Source organism: Ananas comosus, linkage group 3 (genome assembly GCF_001540865.1).
Source record: "Ananas comosus cultivar F153 linkage group 3, ASM154086v1, whole genome shotgun sequence".
Taxonomy (NCBI): Eukaryota; Viridiplantae; Streptophyta; class Magnoliopsida; order Poales; family Bromeliaceae; genus Ananas; species Ananas comosus.
Window position 1 is genome coordinate 16,318,018 of NC_033623.1, and position 18,944 is coordinate 16,336,961.

The 18,944-nt window shown below is 38.2% G+C and overlaps 3 protein-coding genes across 6 annotated transcripts; 2 read left to right on the forward strand and 1 right to left on the reverse strand.

Moving 5' to 3' along the window:
* LOC109707364 (DEAD-box ATP-dependent RNA helicase 5) lies at positions 3,656-10,213 on the forward strand. The gene is made up of 12 exons (XM_020228595.1): positions 3,656-4,420; positions 4,613-4,737; positions 5,079-5,186; positions 6,219-6,299; positions 7,268-7,346; positions 7,916-8,001; positions 8,087-8,211; positions 8,771-8,839; positions 8,943-9,036; positions 9,181-9,345; positions 9,437-9,529; positions 9,739-10,213. Exons 1-12 carry the CDS (start codon positions 3,739-3,741, stop codon positions 9,832-9,834), a joined length of 1,803 nt encoding a protein of 600 aa, XP_020084184.1. The 5' UTR covers positions 3,656-3,738; the 3' UTR covers positions 9,835-10,213.
* LOC109707517 (phosphoribulokinase, chloroplastic) lies at positions 11,099-14,479 on the forward strand. Its single transcript, XM_020228831.1, has 5 exons — positions 11,099-12,042; positions 13,044-13,128; positions 13,210-13,294; positions 13,527-13,771; positions 14,059-14,479. Exons 1-5 carry the CDS (start codon positions 11,474-11,476, stop codon positions 14,308-14,310), a joined length of 1,236 nt encoding a protein of 411 aa, XP_020084420.1. The 5' UTR covers positions 11,099-11,473; the 3' UTR covers positions 14,311-14,479.
* LOC109707518 (protein BASIC PENTACYSTEINE7-like) lies at positions 15,030-17,135 on the reverse strand. 4 transcript variants are annotated; one of them, XM_020228834.1, is made up of 4 exons: positions 16,929-17,135; positions 16,783-16,868; positions 16,516-16,648; positions 15,030-16,277 (listed from the first exon to the last, which is right to left on the reverse strand). In XM_020228834.1, the coding sequence occupies exon 4, from the start codon at positions 16,130-16,132 to the stop codon at positions 15,326-15,328; it is 807 nt and encodes a 268-aa protein (XP_020084423.1). In that variant the 5' UTR covers positions 16,133-16,277; positions 16,516-16,648; positions 16,783-16,868; positions 16,929-17,135; the 3' UTR covers positions 15,030-15,325. The 4 variants fall into 4 exon arrangements, with proteins under 4 accessions (XP_020084423.1, XP_020084424.1, XP_020084422.1 ...); XM_020228835.1 differs by lacking the exon at positions 16,516-16,648; XM_020228833.1 differs by lacking the exons at positions 16,516-16,648; positions 16,783-16,868.

Below are 18,944 nucleotides of genomic sequence, written 5' to 3' on the forward strand. Positions count from 1 at the left end.
ATAAACAATGCACTTCAAAATTTAGTTACACATATGATTGAAGCTTCTTTCCTTTACTTTTCTTTTCTTTTTCTTTTTCTTTTTTTCCGGAACTGCCTCACCTAATGAGACTTATTTGGCCGCTTCGGCCATTTTTTCATCACGTATCTACACTTTAGTTTTACGTGTTAACAATACATAGCTGCAGATATCTTATAGTACATTGTACTATGCATGGTAGCATTATTCATAGTGTTCCAACGATCAACAATTTTTTTCTTTTTTGGTTAAACCAGAATGTATGGTATATACAACATTTTCTTTCAGGGATAACAACACATTTCCAAGTATTAAGGGAAATTTAACAATAATTAAATAATTTTTTACTAAATGATATTAGTGGTTAAAAACTCTTCTTTACTTTTATTTCATTTCCGTCATCAAATGATACACTTGGATAAGAATCTGTAACACAGATCATCCTGACTTACATGTTTTGGCAATCGGCAGAGTAGAATGATATTTCTTTCTTAGCCAAATCATAACCCACATTTTGATTAATTTGACCATACAGGCCAAGTATAGAAGAATCTATATCTTCTTCACGCTTTACAAGGAAGCATATTCTATCATCAATCTCTTGGAAAAGTGCCCACTGTGACAATTCTAAATCCACACCACCATCAAAATGAAGTATAATAGTGAAAAATTCAACATCTTCCATATCTCCTTTATAACATGTTTCGAGCTCTTCCAGAGGGCTTTGATCCAAAGAAATTTCATCTTCGAACTCGGCTACTACTTTGTCGTAAATATAAGGATGTAACCAAGTGATAGTGGTACCAGAATCCAACACCATCTTCGAATATCCCATTTCACTTGGAGATGTCAAGGATAGTTCGGTAAATCCAAAAGTAATTGCTTTGAGTTTTAAATTGTAAAAAAAGTTTTCAGATGAAAATGGAACTCTCTTCCCTAGTGTTAAAGCATCACTTCCAAACCTTATATAGGTAATATTAGATATTGGTGGCGGCGGTGGTATGCAATAAGAAAATTTACTTATCTCGAGTTGAGATATAAATGATATACTCCCTAAACCTAAACCTATGAGGCCACTACTACCGTCATCATGATTAATTTGATCATCAATATGAGCGCAACCAAAAGTAATATTGGTTACAGAGTGAAAAAGGTTTTGGGAGTGGCTAAAGCTAAACATGTCTGACCCTAGTTCTCCGCGAAGTGAATCACCATCAAGGTAGCGAGCGCGAAATATACATCTGCCATCAACGCACGACGCTTCATTATCCTTATGGCAGAATGTGCTGTTACAGGAAAGTGGATGATAACTCCGAGATTCAGAAGGACGATATGGGGTGTCAAATACACTAGGACAATCTACGCAAGGATCGCATTGTACCCATAAGAGATTACTACCTGAATCAAAACAAACATACTTCTTCCTGGGAGGAGTACCGATGTAGATTTCCATAAGGTATACTGATGTGTGACGCACCGGTGCTCTCTCGTTGAAGTCGTTGGTCGACCATCTTGTTAACTCGTCGAATAATGTGATATTCGAGTTATACAAGGGATGGAGAGGAGAATTTATGTGGATAATTGGAATGCTAAAGCCACGTTGATTGGTGGTGGCTCTAACTGAAAGGATAGTGAATAATACCAACAGTACTAAGGTGCGGAGCTCCATATTTAAGCTCTTGATTCCTATAAAACAGAGGTAATATTTGTGGGTTAAAAGATACTGTGGAATTTAATGCATTTATAGGCCAGTCACATCCACCGCGACTTGAATGAACTAGGTAATTAATTAATATGAAAACATGGAGATTTCATGATTGCAAGGTGAATTACAGGTGAACTGTCTAATAGAGATGAATTAGGTAGCTCATGTCGAAATAGTCGCATATGAATGAATTAGGTAGCTCATGTGGAAATAGTCGCGTATGAATGAATTAAGTATGTCATGTCGAAATGTATAGTCACATATGAATCTACAATAGAGTGCATGCGTGAACAGGGAACAACTTAGAATGCTTTGCCAGGTTGAACATAACGGGGATAATGTCTGAATCCGAATGAAAACGACAAAAGCTGTTTGATATGTACTTAAATAAAGATGTGCATAAAAATCTTTTCTTTTAATTGAATATCTATCTGATGAAGAATGTTAAAATAGTTGCTATGATTTTTTTAATTTTTAAGAGCTACTAAGAGTTCATATGCTGTGTTCAATCTCAATCCGCTGCTCATCAAATATCTAAAAGAAATTCTGGGCATTGCTTATCAGCTTATGTGTATGCGTCTGTCTCCCTAGAAAGAGAGGTTGTCTCTGCCTTTGTTTTAGGGGTGTTGGTTGTTTCCAACTGGGAATGTTAAGCACGAAGAACTTAACTGCTACTGATTAGGGATGCAAACAGATCCGGATTGGCTGAGCTCTCCTCCTGCCCCCGCCCTCTCTCTCCGAATCTGTCCCAAATAGGACAATAAATAGCAGAAAATAAACAGATTCAGAGCAGTAAATAGAGGTATTTTTATGATCCGAAGTGGATTTGGAGTAGGAGACGATGAAAAAACTGATCTGCTCCGAATCTGCCCCGCCAAGTCCTGTTTTTAACCCTCGCCAAATAAATATTTATATTATAAAATAATTTTTATTTTTTAACAATTTATTTGAGTTCGAAATGTTGTTATTAGTAATATAAATATAATTTTAAAACTAATTACTTTAATTGAAAAATAGGAAAAAATTGGCAACATAGATTAAAGGTGTCAAGGGAAGGCGAATTTTAAATGGGACGAATCATGGGAGAAATATTTACTCTATTAGAGAGGCGGACCGGAGGTCCGAAGACAGGATAAATGAGGTGTTGGCAGGGTGAAAGGCGGAGTGGACCTTCCGCCCTGAAATTCTCTTTGTTCAAATCCCATCTCTCAAAAGAGGTAGTGAAAATTGGAACTGGACTATTTTTGTTTGAGCAATGTTATTAGTATATTCCAAATTGTAATCTTCTTTATCCAAGCGACATGATTTTTTACTTATTATCTGTGTTTTATATATACATATACTAGAAATTATTTAAGTTTTTGTGAACCCTAGTAAAAGTCACTCCTTTCATTTGATATTGTTTGTAGTAAAGTTTATTACAGAGTAGTAGAAGCTAGTTAGGTAGTTCTTCATTTAATGTCCAATCATTTTAGTGAGAAAAAAGTTTTCAACGTTTTAGATGGCTTAAAATTTAGTATAATCTTTTTTTTTTTTTTTTGAGAAATAAAAATTTAGTATAATCATTTTGTTATGGCCTTTTAATTTTATAATTTTAGTTCATATTATATAAAACTAATAATATCAAATGGAATTAAGCTACGTAATCTAATCTATTGCAGCTACATATTGTAATCTATTTTGATATGCTCTAGTATACTAAAACTAAATTAAATATTTTATATGTCAACTCATTTAATTTAATCCAAACTAAGGCAAAAATCTCTCCCTTGACAAATACGTCGTATGGGCCTTTTGTGGTGGCCAATTTTGGGCCATAGGAGGAGACGGGCTAAACCTTAAACCTAATAAAGGCCTAGGTCCGCTTAACCCCTCACGTGCGCATCACGTGTTTCCGTTTTTGAGTCGTAGTCTCGACTCTCGTAAAAAACCTCCCTCGAACCTTTACTTCCGTTTCCCTCTTTCCTTTCTCTCTCTCTCTCGTTCGCCGCCTCCGTCCTCCTCCTAGTCCCGCGATGGGCCGCAACCTCCACGGCGCCGACGCGGCCGCTTCGGGCGAACAGGAAACCCTAGAAATCTCCAAGAACGACGTTAATGGCGGAGAGGCTCCATACAAGAAGTTGAATGAGAAGAAGAAGAAGAAGAACGAGAAGAATCGGAGATCGGAATCTGAGAACGGAAACCTCGTCGATGAAGAACCCCTAACCCTGCAATACGCCGAGAACGGAGACAGAGAATCGAAGAAAGAGAGGAAGAAGAAGGAGAAGGAGAAGAAGAAGCGCGAGCTCGCAGAGGTTGAGGTCGCCCAATCCGAGAATCTTGTAATCAACGGGAGACACTACGAGGAGGTATCAGATACGAACGAGAAGCAGAAGAAGAATAAGAAGAAGAAGAGCAAGCATGAAGATGCGGATCGAGAAGGAACTAACACTGCACAAGTGGTAGCGGAGGAAGAGAAGGAGAGGAAGGGAGGAGAGGAGAGAGCGGGAGCGGAGGGAGGCGGTGCCGTCGTTGTATCGGGGAACAACGCGAGCGACCAAAAATATGCAACTTTGCGTTCGTTCGCTGAGTCCGGACTCCCGGCGCAAGTTCTTGATTGCTGTAAGAATTTCACCAAGCCTTCGCCCATCCAGGCGCATTCGTGGCCATTCCTCTTGGATGGTCGGGACTTCATCGGGATCGCGGCTACTGGGTCGGGTAATCTCATAATATATGTCAGTTTGTTATTCCTTTTTCTTTTTGGACTTTGTTGTATCTCACTCATTATATTTTATCGCAATTTAGCACACGAAAAGTGATGTTGATTGCAAAATATAACTGTTCTTCATGATTTTTCGCCCTCTTTTCTAGTTGCCTTTACGAAATATAGTTGTGCGCCCATTGTTGCAGGAAAAACTCTGGCATTTGGTGTTCCGGCACTTATGCACATCTTGAAGAAAGATAACAAGAAAACATCGAAAAAAGCAGTTCCGAGATGTTTAGTGCTCTCACCGACCAGGGAGCTAGCTCAACAGGTAAATCACTTCTTGTAGCATTTACTTTTTGGTTGAATCAATTGTTGCATATAAGAACTAGAACAAGTAAGCGTACACTCAGTGAACGTTTGTGTTCTGAGAATTGTAAAGTGGATATGGTATCCAATTCAGCATGAGATTATAGTTTACTAGGTTTCGTTGAGGATGCCGACAATCATGTTTTCCAGTGATGACACTTTTATGAGTAATTGAGAAGCATATATGTGGCCAAAAAAATAAAAATCTTGTCATATATTCTTAGTACGGTCTTTTAATTCATGTCAAAAAGTGTATAATTTTATATCTAAACATTTACCCATTGAACTTTATTTTCATGACAGATTGCAGATGTTTTAAGCGATGCAGGGTCTCCGTGTGGCATAAAATCAGTTTGTTTGTATGGTGGAACTTCTAAAGGACCACAAATTTCTGCTTTGAAATCTGGAGTTGTAAGATACTTGTAATACTTGTTTCTGTACTTTTGTGTCATGCTCCATTTCTTTGGCTGCAAAAGATATGTTTTTCATGTGCCCTGTACTTTGATAATATTTCATCAAAGTTAAGTTCTTTGCCTGGCTAGGAGAGAGCTTGAGTAGGCCTTATCTGACCTAGTTCCACCCTAACCATGCAATTGTTTCGATAATCTGACTTTATAATTTTTTTCTCAGTGAGTTTTCATACCTTTCTTAACATGTTTTACATGTATGTTTGAGTGCATCTAACTTTTCTTTTAACATGTTTTACATGTCAAATCTACCTTTGTTGCCTTTCGTTGATGTTTTTCATGTGCACCATGCAAGTTTTTTTTTCATATTTTTAAATTCTTATATTCCTATGATGGTTGGGATCTTTTGTGATATCCTAATACTCTATAGTAAAATTGAAACATTATGGCCTTGTTCTCATCGTCTTTTCAGAAGGTTCCTTTCGTCTACTTAGGAAACAGTGTTGCCTGTGCTGCTTAAGGAAAATATACGAACTAAATAATTGATGTTACATTAGTGACTATAGACATATATTAGAGTTCAAGAGATACTTTTTCTACACTTATGAAAGTAATCTGTGATTTTGCACAGAATTTTATCCAAAAACTGCAATGAAACTCAACTTTAGCTGTTCAGTGGCACAAATATGGATCCTTGAAACTTCCGTGAAGTCGCAGTTAACCATATCACGTATCATTATGTTTACGTGAAGTCGTAGTTAACCATATCATGTATCATTTTGTTTCAGATAACATATTGTACTAGTGTTTGCATTACTTTGCAACTTGTGCTAATAATACTTAACTTTAAGTCGCTTGAGTGTCACACAAGATCTCTTTTCGGGGCGCCTGTCCATCTTTGTATTGATGCCACCTGGTTACAGTGGGATTTTTTTTATGAAAATCTAGATGTTTGCTTGTCTATTTCGGTACTTTTTGAACTGTAGAGATATTTGTCATGTAATTTATGTCTTCCTGGAAAATTTGCTCTTTACAGGACATAGTTATTGGAACCCCTGGTCGATTGAAAGATCTCACAGAAGCAGGCATTTGCTCTCTCAAGGAGGTTTCTTTCGTGGTGGGCTAAGTTTTTGTTTCCTGTTAACTATAGTTCGTGCTCCTTTATGGGTTTTATGTCATAGTGTTTTGGCATTGACATACTATAGATACAAGGATGCTAACAAGTGGAAGTCGGTTTTACTTTTCTTTCTGTATAAAATGCTTACTTTTGGTATCCTAGATATATTCGGTGACAGTTGCAGAATAGAACATCTATTTGCTTTTTCGTATACTTTTGCAATTTAAATTCTCTGCAAAAGCACTTATCAGATTGTACTGTATAACATAGATATTTGTTTCCAATCTTAAGTTTAAACACATTTTCTTCTGTCGCAACACAATTACGTGTGAATATTTGTCATTGACATATGTAAACTAACTAAGACCTCCAAAAGAAAGAATTTTTTTTGTGACTAGGATGGTTAGTTATTAGGGGTTGGCGGGTTGTTCAGACAATTGTATTAAAACATCAGAAAGTCTCTGATTAATAATATCTTGTTCATTGCTGGTACCATCCCCACGATGAGTGCTAGTTGTTCAAAGATTGGTCCATCTGTTCTAAGAGTTGGTGCATACCAAGACTGTCATTGTGATCCATTTTCCATTGTTCGTATGGTAGGACTATTGATATAATGAGATATGGTTTTTCTTTAATCATACTCAAAAGCTAGGTTTAATATGTTCTGAAAGTTCACATTCCTAATATATGTTTCTTGGTAGGAAAATGTTGAAGTTATTTCTCGATTTTATCTACTTTGTTACAAAACTGAATTTCGCTTTCCCAGCCAAAAAATCTTTTGTACACATCAAGATACCAGATTAGAACTACTTATTGGGCTATGTTGTGCAAGTTCATTTCTTGCTTCAGTTCATAACAATCATGTCTATATAGTTAGTGATGTTGCTAACTTTTTATCCCATTTCTGTATGTTAGTTTGACTGTAACCACTAAAACCAAGTTAAAGCTTTTCAATTGGTTTTATGTAGGTTCTTGATGAGGCAGATCGAATGCTTGACATGGGATTTGAACCTGAAGTTCGATCCATCTTAAGCCAGACATCCTCTGGTTTGTAACTGCCCCACCCTCTATTGTTAGATGTACAAGTTAAGCTTGTCATAGTAGAATAACTTTTCTCTCTGCAGCTTAGTGGCCTTTTTGTGCTTGTAGTGGAGTTTTTCTTTTCTTTACTCTTTTTTGCGGTTGGGTGGGAGGTAGCTGAAGGGGAAGGACAAGGTGTTAGCATGAATGAATGCGATCCTGCTGGAACCCATATTTGTGCCAGAAAACAATAATGTCCTGTTGGTGATAGTAGCTATATTTGCACTATCCATTTTTTTCAGGCATATGCAACATTTTGTACATGAATAGCCGAATGATGAATGTTGATATCTCTTCCTTTTTCCTCAGTCAAATAACCATCACTATTTTGATCATCAACTATGAGGAGACAAGTGTTTTTTAATCCAGCCGCGTTTCATTGCCTTCTGTCTGTTTTGTTTTCCATGTGTTTATGTTTCTGTTACCGGATGCTGTTCTGAGTCTTATTTCCAAAGCCTAATGCAAAAGATAGTACTGGATTACATAGCACATTTTCACCTTTTGATATCATTAACTGATTATGTCTCATTGTGCAGTCCGGCAGATGGTCATGTTCAGTGCAACTTGGCCCCTCGCTGTTCATCAGCTAGCGCAGGAATTCATGGATCCAGAACCTGTCAAGGTTTTCCTAGTTCACCCCCTCTTTTTCTTTTTCCGTCTTCTTCTTTAATGTGAACATATCTTATGAATTTTACTTCAAATTTCAGGTTGTTGTTGGATCTGAGGATCTTGCAGCTAATCATGATGTGATGCAGATAATAGAAGTCTTAGATGATAAGTCACGGGATTTTCGACTTGTTTCCTTGCTTGAGAAATACCACCAATCACAGAGGTAGTACTGCAGTATAGTTCTTTTGTTGCAGCTATTGCTCCTATAGGCAACATATTATGTTATCAGTCATCAGTTTTGTTAGGGATTAATGTTGAGTTATTGGCTGGTACTTCTTTTGTTGAATGGGTTCTTACATTGACTTATCACATGATATGCTATTTGGAAAAGACGAAAACTAAGGCACCATCTGAGGCTATCTTGATATGCTTAATGTAGTGCATTGACTTTATAGTTTTCATGTAAGAACTACATTTTTTTAAGTTTCAAATGATATATTGCAATTATATATTACCTGAGGAACTTAATAGAAGCATCCAAAGGTGGAGATAATATAGTTAGATGTAATCATCCTGTTGCAGAATTATCATGGAATTTTAGTCAATATACCCAGAGATGTGCACCTAATACTTAGTTTCAAGTATTCATTTATTCTTTAGAAAGAATATAATGTGCTTATTGTGAATTACTTATAAGAATATATCTTCAATTTATTCCTCGTTTTTTTTACATCTTGGGTCGGTCGATTGACTCATCCTCGTTGCCATGTTTCTTTTATCAGAAATAGGGTTTTGGTTTTTGTGTTGTACAAGAAGGAAGCAGTTCGTGTTGAAACAATGCTTCAGAGAAGGTAGTAAACATTTTACATTCTTATACACATCAATTCTATCTGCATAAGTTTATTTCTTGTTGGTGATGTGGTAACATCTAAATTACTTATTCTGGTTACACAGGGGCTGGAAGGTTGTTTCTGTGCACGGCGACAAAGCTCAACATGATAGAACAAAGGCTTTGTCTTTATTTAAAGATGGAAAATGTCCTTTGATGGTAGGTTTCATACTGAATTTACTTGTTAATTGGTTAGCATACATACAAAAGGAAGTGGATATACTTGTTTTATATGTTATTCTGATCATCTTTTTTAAGGAATCAACACTTTGATTTAATTGCATTATCATTGAAATATTTCAGATTGCTACTGATGTTGCTTCAAGAGGACTGGATATTCCTGACGTTGAAGTGGTAATCAATTATAGCTTTCCTCTGACAACTGAAGATTATGTCCACAGGATTGGTAGGACGGGTCGTGCTGGTAAGAAGGGAGTTGCCCATACTTTCTTCACTCAGGAAAACAAGGTTGTGGGAGAGGTGCAATACAATGATTCTGAGTCTAGAAATATTGTAGAGTCCAAACTCATAAGGTATTCCTTTGTGGCTATGTATGTAGGGCCTTGCTGGTGAACTCGTCAATGTTCTTCGAGAGGCTGGGCAGATTGTTCCTGCTGCTCTCATGAAATTCGGTACGCATGTGAAGAAAAAGGTTAGTGTCCAAATAGAATAGTGGAAAATATGGGCTTAGTTCTGCAGGATCATAAACTTTCATCAGTTGATTACCATATTTTCTTTTTTTCTGTTGTTACTGCTTTTGCTCCAGCCTATTTCAAGTATGTAGTAGTCAGATTTATAATGCAGATCTCATCAAAATTTCTAGCAACCTCACCTGCCAATTTGACTTTTTCTTTCCTTCAGGAATCAAAGCTTTATGGTTCACACTTCAAAGAGATTACAGCAGATGCTCCCAAGGCCACAAAGATTACATTTTCCAATTCAGATGATGAAGATTAATTTGAGGCTGCAACTGTGTAGCCAAAATTTAATCCACAAAATAGAGGGAGGGGTGGTCTCCTGGTAATTTTGTTGCCTCATTGTCAGTCGAATCTGTTATGGCCGTGTCGTCCGCTTACCATAATGGGTTTCAGGAGAGCAGTTATATGTTCTATTGAAGTCAGAAATGTGGGAAAAAGATTTGTAGTTTTTTCCTTCAGTTTTAATTCTTATCTATTTTGAGGTCCCAGCCATTGTTGATTCATTAACTAATAGGTCATTGCAAGAAATGTATTTGAAATTCCTCTAATTGAGTTGCTCTGTAAGAACATGTATGATTTTAGCTGTTTTGGCTGTCACAGGTTTCAGATATTAATTTTGACCCCTTAATCATTGCAAATCTCTCTCTCTCTCTCTCTCTCTCTCTCTCTCACGCACGCAACAGTGAATTGGTTACCATATGTTGCATGTGCTATCAATTAGACTCGAAGCACGTATCTTGTCTTAGTTTGCATATGCCTATGAAAAAATTAAGAATAGCTGAATGGCTCGTTTTGTGCTTCTTTGGAACTAGTTGAGGAGCTTGATATTTACACTAGGAAGGATAAGTCGCTACTAGTTGAACGTTTCGTGAGTCGTCGCTACTCGGTAATGCATGCAAAATTTAGTTCTCCGTCAATTAATTCTTCGCGGGTCTTCATACGTTTTGCAAAGCTATAGCCTGTAGCTTAATGTGTGGTTTGAGTGAGATAAGAGATGGGAGTGGTTTGAGTGAGATAAGAGACGGAATTGAGTGTTCGTCGACGCTTGCTTAGTGCATGACTGGTGAGCAGAGCAGAGCACCTGCTCTAGTTAGTTGATTCGGCCAGACGAGCATTTTCTCTTAGCTCTGATAATAATCTACAGACAAAGCAAGTGCATAATAAAATTGTCAGTTTAGCACTACGTCCCCAAAAGCAGAGCTCCCTCTGTGAGGTTCGGATGGCCTTGGACGATGCATGCACCCTATCCCATCGACTCCCACCCGACCATTCCTCATCTGCATTCAGCCACCCTTCACTCGCCACGTGGCACCACCATATCTATACACACGAAATAGCAGCCAAGCTTTTCTTTTACATGCACCCCCTCGCCATCACTTGCATCGGCCCCGAATCATCATCATCGAAACCTTTTATTTCTTCAAAATTCCTTCCCCATAATCTCACGGAATATTATATTATTATTATATTATATATAAAACGGAGGTAAAAGACAGCGTATTTCCAAGTCCTCGAGCTCATAACCACACATCCTCAGTTAGCGGAAGCCCAATAACTCCCCCAACTTTGTCCGAACCTGCAAAGCATCACAAAAACTTACCACCTTAACATGTCACCATAGCCACAGCTTCTTTTTAGAAAATACATAAATGAAGGAAAAAAAAAAAAAGGATTAAGTATAACTGGAAAGGAAAAGGGACTAACTAACTGTTACTTAACAAAGAGCCTCCCTTGAAATCATCTGCGAAGGAAGAGGCCTGAAGGGACACACTCCTCTATCCTTGTTATAATACCTTTCTCTCTCTCTCTCTCCACCCCTCTTAATTCCTTTGCTCCCACAGAGGCCTGAAGGGAGAGAGGAAGAAAGGAGGAGGAGGAGGAGAAGGAGAAGAAGAAAGATGGCAATTTGCACAATGATCTACACTGCACCAACCCTCCACTCTCCATACTCTTCCTTCTCCAGCCCGGCTGCAGGCAAAGCCCACCTCCTCGGCTTCCACCAGAAGCAGCTCATCCTCTTCACCAGCGAGAGAAGAGCAGCAGCGCGGAGAAGCAGCAGCAGCTCGTTCGAGGTCTCCTGCGAGGCGAAGACCGTGGTGATCGGTCTCGCGGCGGATTCCGGCTGCGGGAAGAGCACCTTCATGAGGCGGCTGACGAGCGTGTTCGGCGGCGTGGCGGAGCCACCCAGGGGGGGGAACCCGGACTCTAACACGCTGATAAGCGACGTCACTACGGTGATATGCTTGGATGATTATCACTCGTTGGATCGGACCGGGCGGAAGGAGAAGGGCGTGACGGCGCTGGACCCGCGAGCCAACAACTTCGATCTCATGTACGAGCAGGTGAAGGCGATAAAAGACGGGAAAGCCATCGAGAAACCGATTTACAATCACGTCACCGGCCTGCTCGACCCGCCGGAGCTCATCCAGCCGCCGAAGATCCTCGTCATCGAAGGATTGCACCCAATGTGAGACCTACACCTCTCTAGATCTCCATTAATTTCTCACATCCTCTCCTCTCTCTCTCTCTCTCTCTCTCTCTCGCTTGTGTTTAACCATACATTATATATTGTTAGTTTTATTCGTTTTGAATCTGTTTTAGTACTGTTTTATTACTTCACTCCTTTTTTTAAAAAAAAAAAAATTACGGAAACAAGCATATGTAATTTCACAATTGCAATTTTATGCACGTCAAACCGCATACGTATGTAGGCTCGTCCATCTAGATGCGTGGTTCGTAGATGCTTGACTGAAACTAAAGTATAAATTAAAGAAAGTTGCGGTAGGTGACAGTTACGGGCATCCTCGAATTGTGTGCTGGTGTCATAGTTTACATCGAAATTTTTGGCTCTTAATACGTAATTTGGAAGAATGCGAAGATGCAGGACTAATGCTTTTAAATACTATTTCTTAGTCCAATTTGAGCAGCAGAGGTTAGCAGTTAAATGGCTACCATATGGTCCATATATAGTTGATGAATTCTTTTATTATTATTATTATTATTATTATTATTATTATTATTATAGACTAAAAAAAAATTCATGTTATCTGATTCGGTTATTTATTTTTTAAATAAATTTTGCTGAAATGTGAAGCAATTAAGTTTCGAACTTAAAACTTCATATACTAACTTGTAAACTTTTTGTCATTCGTGCTAGTAACGATTGGTGCTGATCGATGAACTATTGGTTTGTATGGCAATTAGACAATTCCTTAGACTTTTCATTATTGCTACATCTTTTGGGCCCTTACTCCGCTAGCCCGGTTGGGAGCAAGTAATATTATCTCAAGAACCTCTTTCCATTAAAATTAAAATCCCTCCAATAGATTTTCAGATTAGCAGCAAAAACTCTAAATTAGAGCGCCTATTTTTTAGATTCTCGAAACTCATTTCGGTTTTCTCGCGTGCGTCGACAAAAAATAGCTGTAAGTTAACTACCAATGCTTTTTCTGCTTCTGCGATCTTCAGGTACGACGCCCGCGTGAGGGATCTACTGGACTTCAGTATCTACTTGGACATCAGCAATGATGTTAAGTTTGCATGGAAAATTCAGGTCAGTAGACTCAGACAGTCTCATTACTATGCAGCTTCGAATGCAGCCGCCTCATCTGAATCTATTGTTTCAAAATTGCAGCGAGACATGGCGGAGCGAGGGCACAGCCTTGAAAGCATCAAAGCTAGCATTCAAGCCCGGAAGCCCGACTTCGACGCTTATATCGGTACTATCTCACAGAGAAAATCTACATCTACATCACTTTCATTTCATTTGCAAAAGAAAATGACAGAACATTAATTAAGGGATAACAGCAGAACATTAAAAGAGATAAAATTAGAAAATAGAATCTTATATGCATGCTGACAATAGTATAATGCTTACTACTGATTTTGCGTTCATTTTGAGGAAGATTCACAACCATTGTATAAACTTACCATTGAATGATGGCTCTGCAGATCCGCAGAAGAAATATGCCGATGCGGTGATTGAAGTTCTGCCGACTCAACTGATTCCCGGTGATAACGAAGGGAAGGTGCTACGGGTCCGACTAATAATGAAAGAAGGGTTGAAGTACTTCAAACCTGTTTACCTCTTTGATGAAGGATCAACCATCAACTGGATTCCCTGTGGGAGGAAATTGACCTGCTCGTACCCTGGTATCAAGTTCTTCTACGGTCCGGATAGTTACTTCTCAAACGAGGTAATTCGTTCGAGGTTTGAGATATTGTTTTGCTTCTCATCCTATTCGGAACAGCGCTGGCCAACTTAAGCACCAAACTGGAACTTCCTGGAAACCTGGTTTCTTGAGTTTCAGTTTCTCAAAATTATGTGCCCTTTCTAACAAATTCTTTATACTAAGAGTTGTTTCTTATTACCACCAACTCTTCATTTGCTGCAAGTAAAGAAATCTTACTGTATCCTAGTACTGATTAAAAATTGTTGAATTTGGAAATTTAGAAGCTTATTTGGTCCTCTATTGAATTGTAGGTTTCGATGCTGGAGATGGATGGGCAATTCGACAGATTAGAGGAGCTCATATATGTGGAGAGCCATCTGAGCAACCTCTCCACCAAATTTTACGGAGAGGTGACACAACAATTGCTGAAGCACTCAGATTTTCCGGGAAGCAACAACGGTACAGGACTCTTCCAAACAATCGTTGGGTTGAAGATAAGAGATCTCTACGAGCAACTCATTGCGGAGACCGCAGCAACTCCAGCTGAAGCAGCCAAAGTTTAATTTTGGTTAAGTTTTCTAAATCAAGGAGTTTGAGTTTTCAGAGCATGTTTACCAACTTAAGATGAAAACAACCACATGTATATTTATTGTAATTCACTTTGGAATGTGTAATACGGAGAAGGGAAGAAGGACATTGCAGAAAAAAAAAAGAAGAAATTATAAACTAATACGCGCTATGGGACCTCTAGAAATCTGAGAGAAATATTGATTTTATCCGCTAAGAGGAGCTCATCTAGAGTCCGACACTAACAATCAAAACAAGGTGTATATCCAAGGAAAGAATAGTTGTAAGGGTCTTAAACCCTTATTACGATCCGCAGTGGCGCAGATAATATAATTGCCCGCAAGATGCGAAATTGCAAAGAAAATGAAAATAGAAGATACCACTAAGAAGATCACAGCAAGGATACCACTAAGAAGATCACAGCAAGGATCAGAGAAGAAAACAGAATGACTTAAGATGACGATTTTTTTTTTCAGTGACAATTTTAACAGGAACATTTGATCATAATGAGTTCCACAAATGCGTAAAACTCAGGGTCTTTAAGGCGCTTACACACTGCTTTGTCAGGTAATGAGATACGTCAGCCACTAAGGGCCCTGTTTGGATTTCTAAATATCTTGTTTAGCATATCTCTTTTGTATACCCAAGGAGGTGATGAGTTGAGCGGGAGTACAAAAAGATGACAACAATTGCACACCATATACACAGTCGGAAGTTATTTTGTCACCAAGAACTAGGTAGGTCGGTAAGATTAAAATTTAAGGAATTACAAGGTACAAGCATAAGCTCAAGCGGTAAAAGTGGCTAGAGCAATGTCGGAGGAAAGTCATTCACGTTGATAAGAAACTTGTACAATGACACAACCGTGCACAGATCCTTAGATCTTAGTTACGTTACATCTAGAGAAGGTTGGGCCCATTGATATCTTGGATGCGAGATAGTCCGTTTAAATGCATAGTACTACTCATATCAGCGGAAAAAAAGGAAGTTAGTTCAGCTCACCATTAAAAGCTACTTTATAGTAACAAACTTATTTGTGCCATGCCTGGCCCAATGATCCTTCAGGTCGACCGCATAAGAAAGGTCATGGCCTTCAGCAGCGAGTCTCTGCAGAAGCTTCTCATAAGCACCGACGCTCATTTTCCTCCCAGCCAAGCGGGACCCGGGCCTCGAGGGGCTCATCGGAAGAGGATACTCTGATATGGTTTTCGTACAACAGGACGACTGCCACCCGCCAGTTCCCCACCGGTAACAGCGTCGAGCCACACCAGTACATGAACATACAGGAACAGGAACACTAGACAAATCGAGCATCACTCCCCCTAGATCATGCTCAAGGCTCTTCCTCTCAACTTTTCCATTGGCGACGCAACTTTCTTTTTTCTTTGCAGACTTAGACGACCTTTTCTTCGGCTCCTTCGGCCTCAATGCCTTAGCGGCAGTGCGATTAGCTTTCTTTGTCGAACTTTGCTGTTTTCCATCCAAATTCTGCGGTTCCCCTTCATCAACTTGGGCGCTGTGAATGTCAATCATCGGCGAACTTCTCGGCGGCACTTCCTGAATTATAGCCTTCGAAGCCGGAAAGAAGTTCTTTTGGGGAACCCAAGAGAAGTCCATTGAGGGGAGTTCGGAGTTGTGTTCAGCAATTAAGGAATCTCTGCCTGAATAGGAGCTCATCTTAAGAGAAGTCTCATGGTGTCCGTGAATAACATTGTTGTGAGCCGGGACGCCCGGTCGGGGCTTTAGCATTGACTCACCACGCCGATCCCGATCTGAAAATTCCCAGTTCCTCGGCCCTAATCTTCCACTTCCATCCATAATTTATCCAAAGTATAATACACCGGGAGCGAACTTAGCAGCTACTGCAGTCGATCAAAACTAAGAACCCTTATCTACGGAAAGATGAACACTTGCAGTTTAAATGTGTTATTAGCCATACATCAAAATGAGGTCTCCCGAAAACCTACCAAGTAAAAGAAGAGCTTCTTAGTCTTAGAGAATAGAGAGTTAAATAAAAATGTTAATATGGTGTGCATATAGCACAATTTTCCAAAAGACAAATAAGCAGAAGAATGAGGCTTCTGCTGTTTGAAGGAGGTGGAAATAAATGTCATTTTTTTCCCCCCAGTAGTGAGCAATAGTTTGAGTAACATTAACATTAAACTACCGAGAAAACAAGGACAAAAGGAAAGGATTTGCACCAAACATGTAGCCAAATTTCTTCTTCTTCTTTTTCTTTTTTTTTTCAAGGAACCATGTCATGTTTTCAGCAGTCAAGGAACATTTGCCAGGAACCAAGAGTTAAATTTGGGAAAATATTTTGCCATCATATACCTGGACAGTAGTGAAATTGAAAATGCCCGAAAAAGTTTTGGTCATCAAGATTATTCCTCCGAAGAAGAAATTTGACTGCTGGAATCACAGATTTTAAACTCCTGAGAACATCAAACTGGGAGAGAAAACCATACAAAGGGGGCGGGGGAGAGGGGGGGAAGCAGGAACCATCAAAAAGAAACATTTTATTCCACAAATCTCTCCACCAGAGATCCAACAACTCCAACCACAAATCCACAGGAACAGAAGCAACAAGAAGTATTAAAAGATGAAAACTTACATCAGGATAAAGGAGCCTTAGAATCCATTATTCTTCCTAAATTTTTCCTCTTCGTCTACATTATTCTCCTTTTCTCCACAAGTAGAACCTCACAACATTATGAAGGAGAAAAAAAAAATTTAAAACTTCTCTGGTGTAGAGATGCAGCAGAGGGGAAAAAGAGATGGGGCCAAAGTGTTCTCTCTCTCTGTCTCCTTTTGAAAGAGAGTCCACTGCACCAACAGCATGAGGGAGAAAAGCAACCGGTCCGTTTGATGGGGACCTCTGCCCCCGCTTTTGCTCGAAATTCCAATTCTACCCCTCTACATCATCTGTTAACTATACTACCCAATGACTTTGGTATCATATTTTCCTGCAGGGTTACCCGGAGGTAGCGACCGTTTCTAGAGCAAGTAGCAAAATACTTGATGGTTGATATTCAAGGTTTCAAGTTTGAATTTTAATTAATTCATATTTTCAGCTAAATTTATTTTAAAATAAAATAAACGAAGCGGATAGCGTGCTACCTATCTCTCTCTCAAAAAAAAAAAAGATTACGTGGAGTTATACATTATTTTTTTTTCGGAAGATGAGATGCCGGCTTACGCACAAACGTTTTAAACTAATCACTATATACTATTTACTTAACCAAAAGTCAGAGATTCTCAAAGCTCTAGTGATAAAAAATTGGATAGTAGAGAATAAATCTCTAGCATTAATTTACTCCGCAATTAAGATGCCATTAAACTGGCATTAAAATTTCGTTTCTTATTAGGATGATCAAATTTATCAAGTTATTAGTTAGTTTATTAGCTTGACTAATTAACTTTGTTATATTACATATTATTCATCAACATGATATAGTAAATTTATATACGGATTTAACAATTCTCCCAAATAAGTGATGTTTTATAGATTTTTTTTTTTTTGAGAGATAAGTAGCACGCTATCCGCTTCATTCATTTTTTTTAGAAATAAACTTAGCTGGAAATGTGAATCAACTAAGATTCGAACTTCGGATCTCGGGTACTAACCACCAAACATTTTGCCACTTGCTTTAGGGACGGTCGGTATGTTTTATGGACTTTTGATGCATTATTAAATCTATATAATATTTTGAGCTACGTATGAATATCGATTTAAATCTTTTATATTATATATACTCACATATCAATAGTCCATAAAAATAAAATTACAGCAATTTTATATAATAAGCATTGCTATTAACTTGCTATTTTTTTATGCAATTGGGTATATAATATTTAAATTATACTTATTTCATACATACGGTCTAAAAAATTATATAAGTATACTAGTACTTCAACAATAAGAGGCTATCTCTTGCAACATTTAGCCATTTTTTTATTGTAAAATTCAACCTAAATTCTTGGTGAGCAATGGAGAAGTCTGAACGAAGCTTTTTTTTTGAGAGAGAGATAGATAGTATACTATTCATTTTTTTAAAAAAAATAAATTTAACTGAAAATATAAATTAATTAGAATTCGAATTTAAAATTTTGAGTATCAACCATTAATTTTTTTTTTGCCACTTATGTCAGCGCAGTTGGTCCCAACGAAACTAAATGACAGCTTCAGCTGGTAGTTTGTTGAGCAGTAAGAGAGACCCGGGGTAATTTGGTCATTTTAAGAGGTCAAATGTGTCAAAGTGCAGTTGGTGGGTTCGAGAGACTCGTCGAGGATGGCTCGGAGATCTGTGGTGCCACGAGTACTTTAGGATTCGTGTCAAAGATTATTAATTTCGTTGCTAACACTAATTTTGATATTATAAAAATAAATATTTATGTATCTAGTTATAAGTGTAGAGCTACTATACTATCGGAAGTATAGAGAATATGATATTTCCAATTTTTTGACAATTAGATGAAAAATTATACGGTTGAGATGATTGCGGTTCCTCTAGGATTAAATAGTATTCTTAGGGTTGAGTGGTCTCCATATTAATCCAAAGATTAGAAATGATCAAAGAGATTAATCTAAGGGCAAAAAAAATTAAAAGTATTCGATCCTTTATACTTC

Bases quoted from the DNA above. Each gene is read 5' to 3' on its own strand.
- LOC109707364 (XM_020228595.1), top strand. From the start codon at position 3,739: ATGGGCCGCAACCTCCACGGCGCCGACGCGGCCGCTTCGGGCGAACAG. The intron at 8,212-8,770 runs GTAGTACTGCAG...TTCTTTTATCAG, and splicing joins AAATACCACCAATCACAGAG to AAATAGGGTTTTGGTTTTTG. The intron at 8,840-8,942 runs GTAGTAAACATT...CTGGTTACACAG, and splicing joins GAAACAATGCTTCAGAGAAG to GGGCTGGAAGGTTGTTTCTG.
- LOC109707518 (XM_020228833.1), bottom strand. From the start codon at position 16,132: ATGGATGGAAGTGGAAGATTAGGGCCGAGGAACTGGGAATTTTCAGAT.
- LOC109707517 (XM_020228831.1), top strand. From the start codon at position 11,474: ATGGCAATTTGCACAATGATCTACACTGCACCAACCCTCCACTCTCCA. The intron at 13,129-13,209 runs GTCAGTAGACTC...TCAAAATTGCAG, and splicing joins AGTTTGCATGGAAAATTCAG to CGAGACATGGCGGAGCGAGG. The intron at 13,772-14,058 runs GTAATTCGTTCG...ATTGAATTGTAG, and splicing joins ATAGTTACTTCTCAAACGAG to GTTTCGATGCTGGAGATGGA.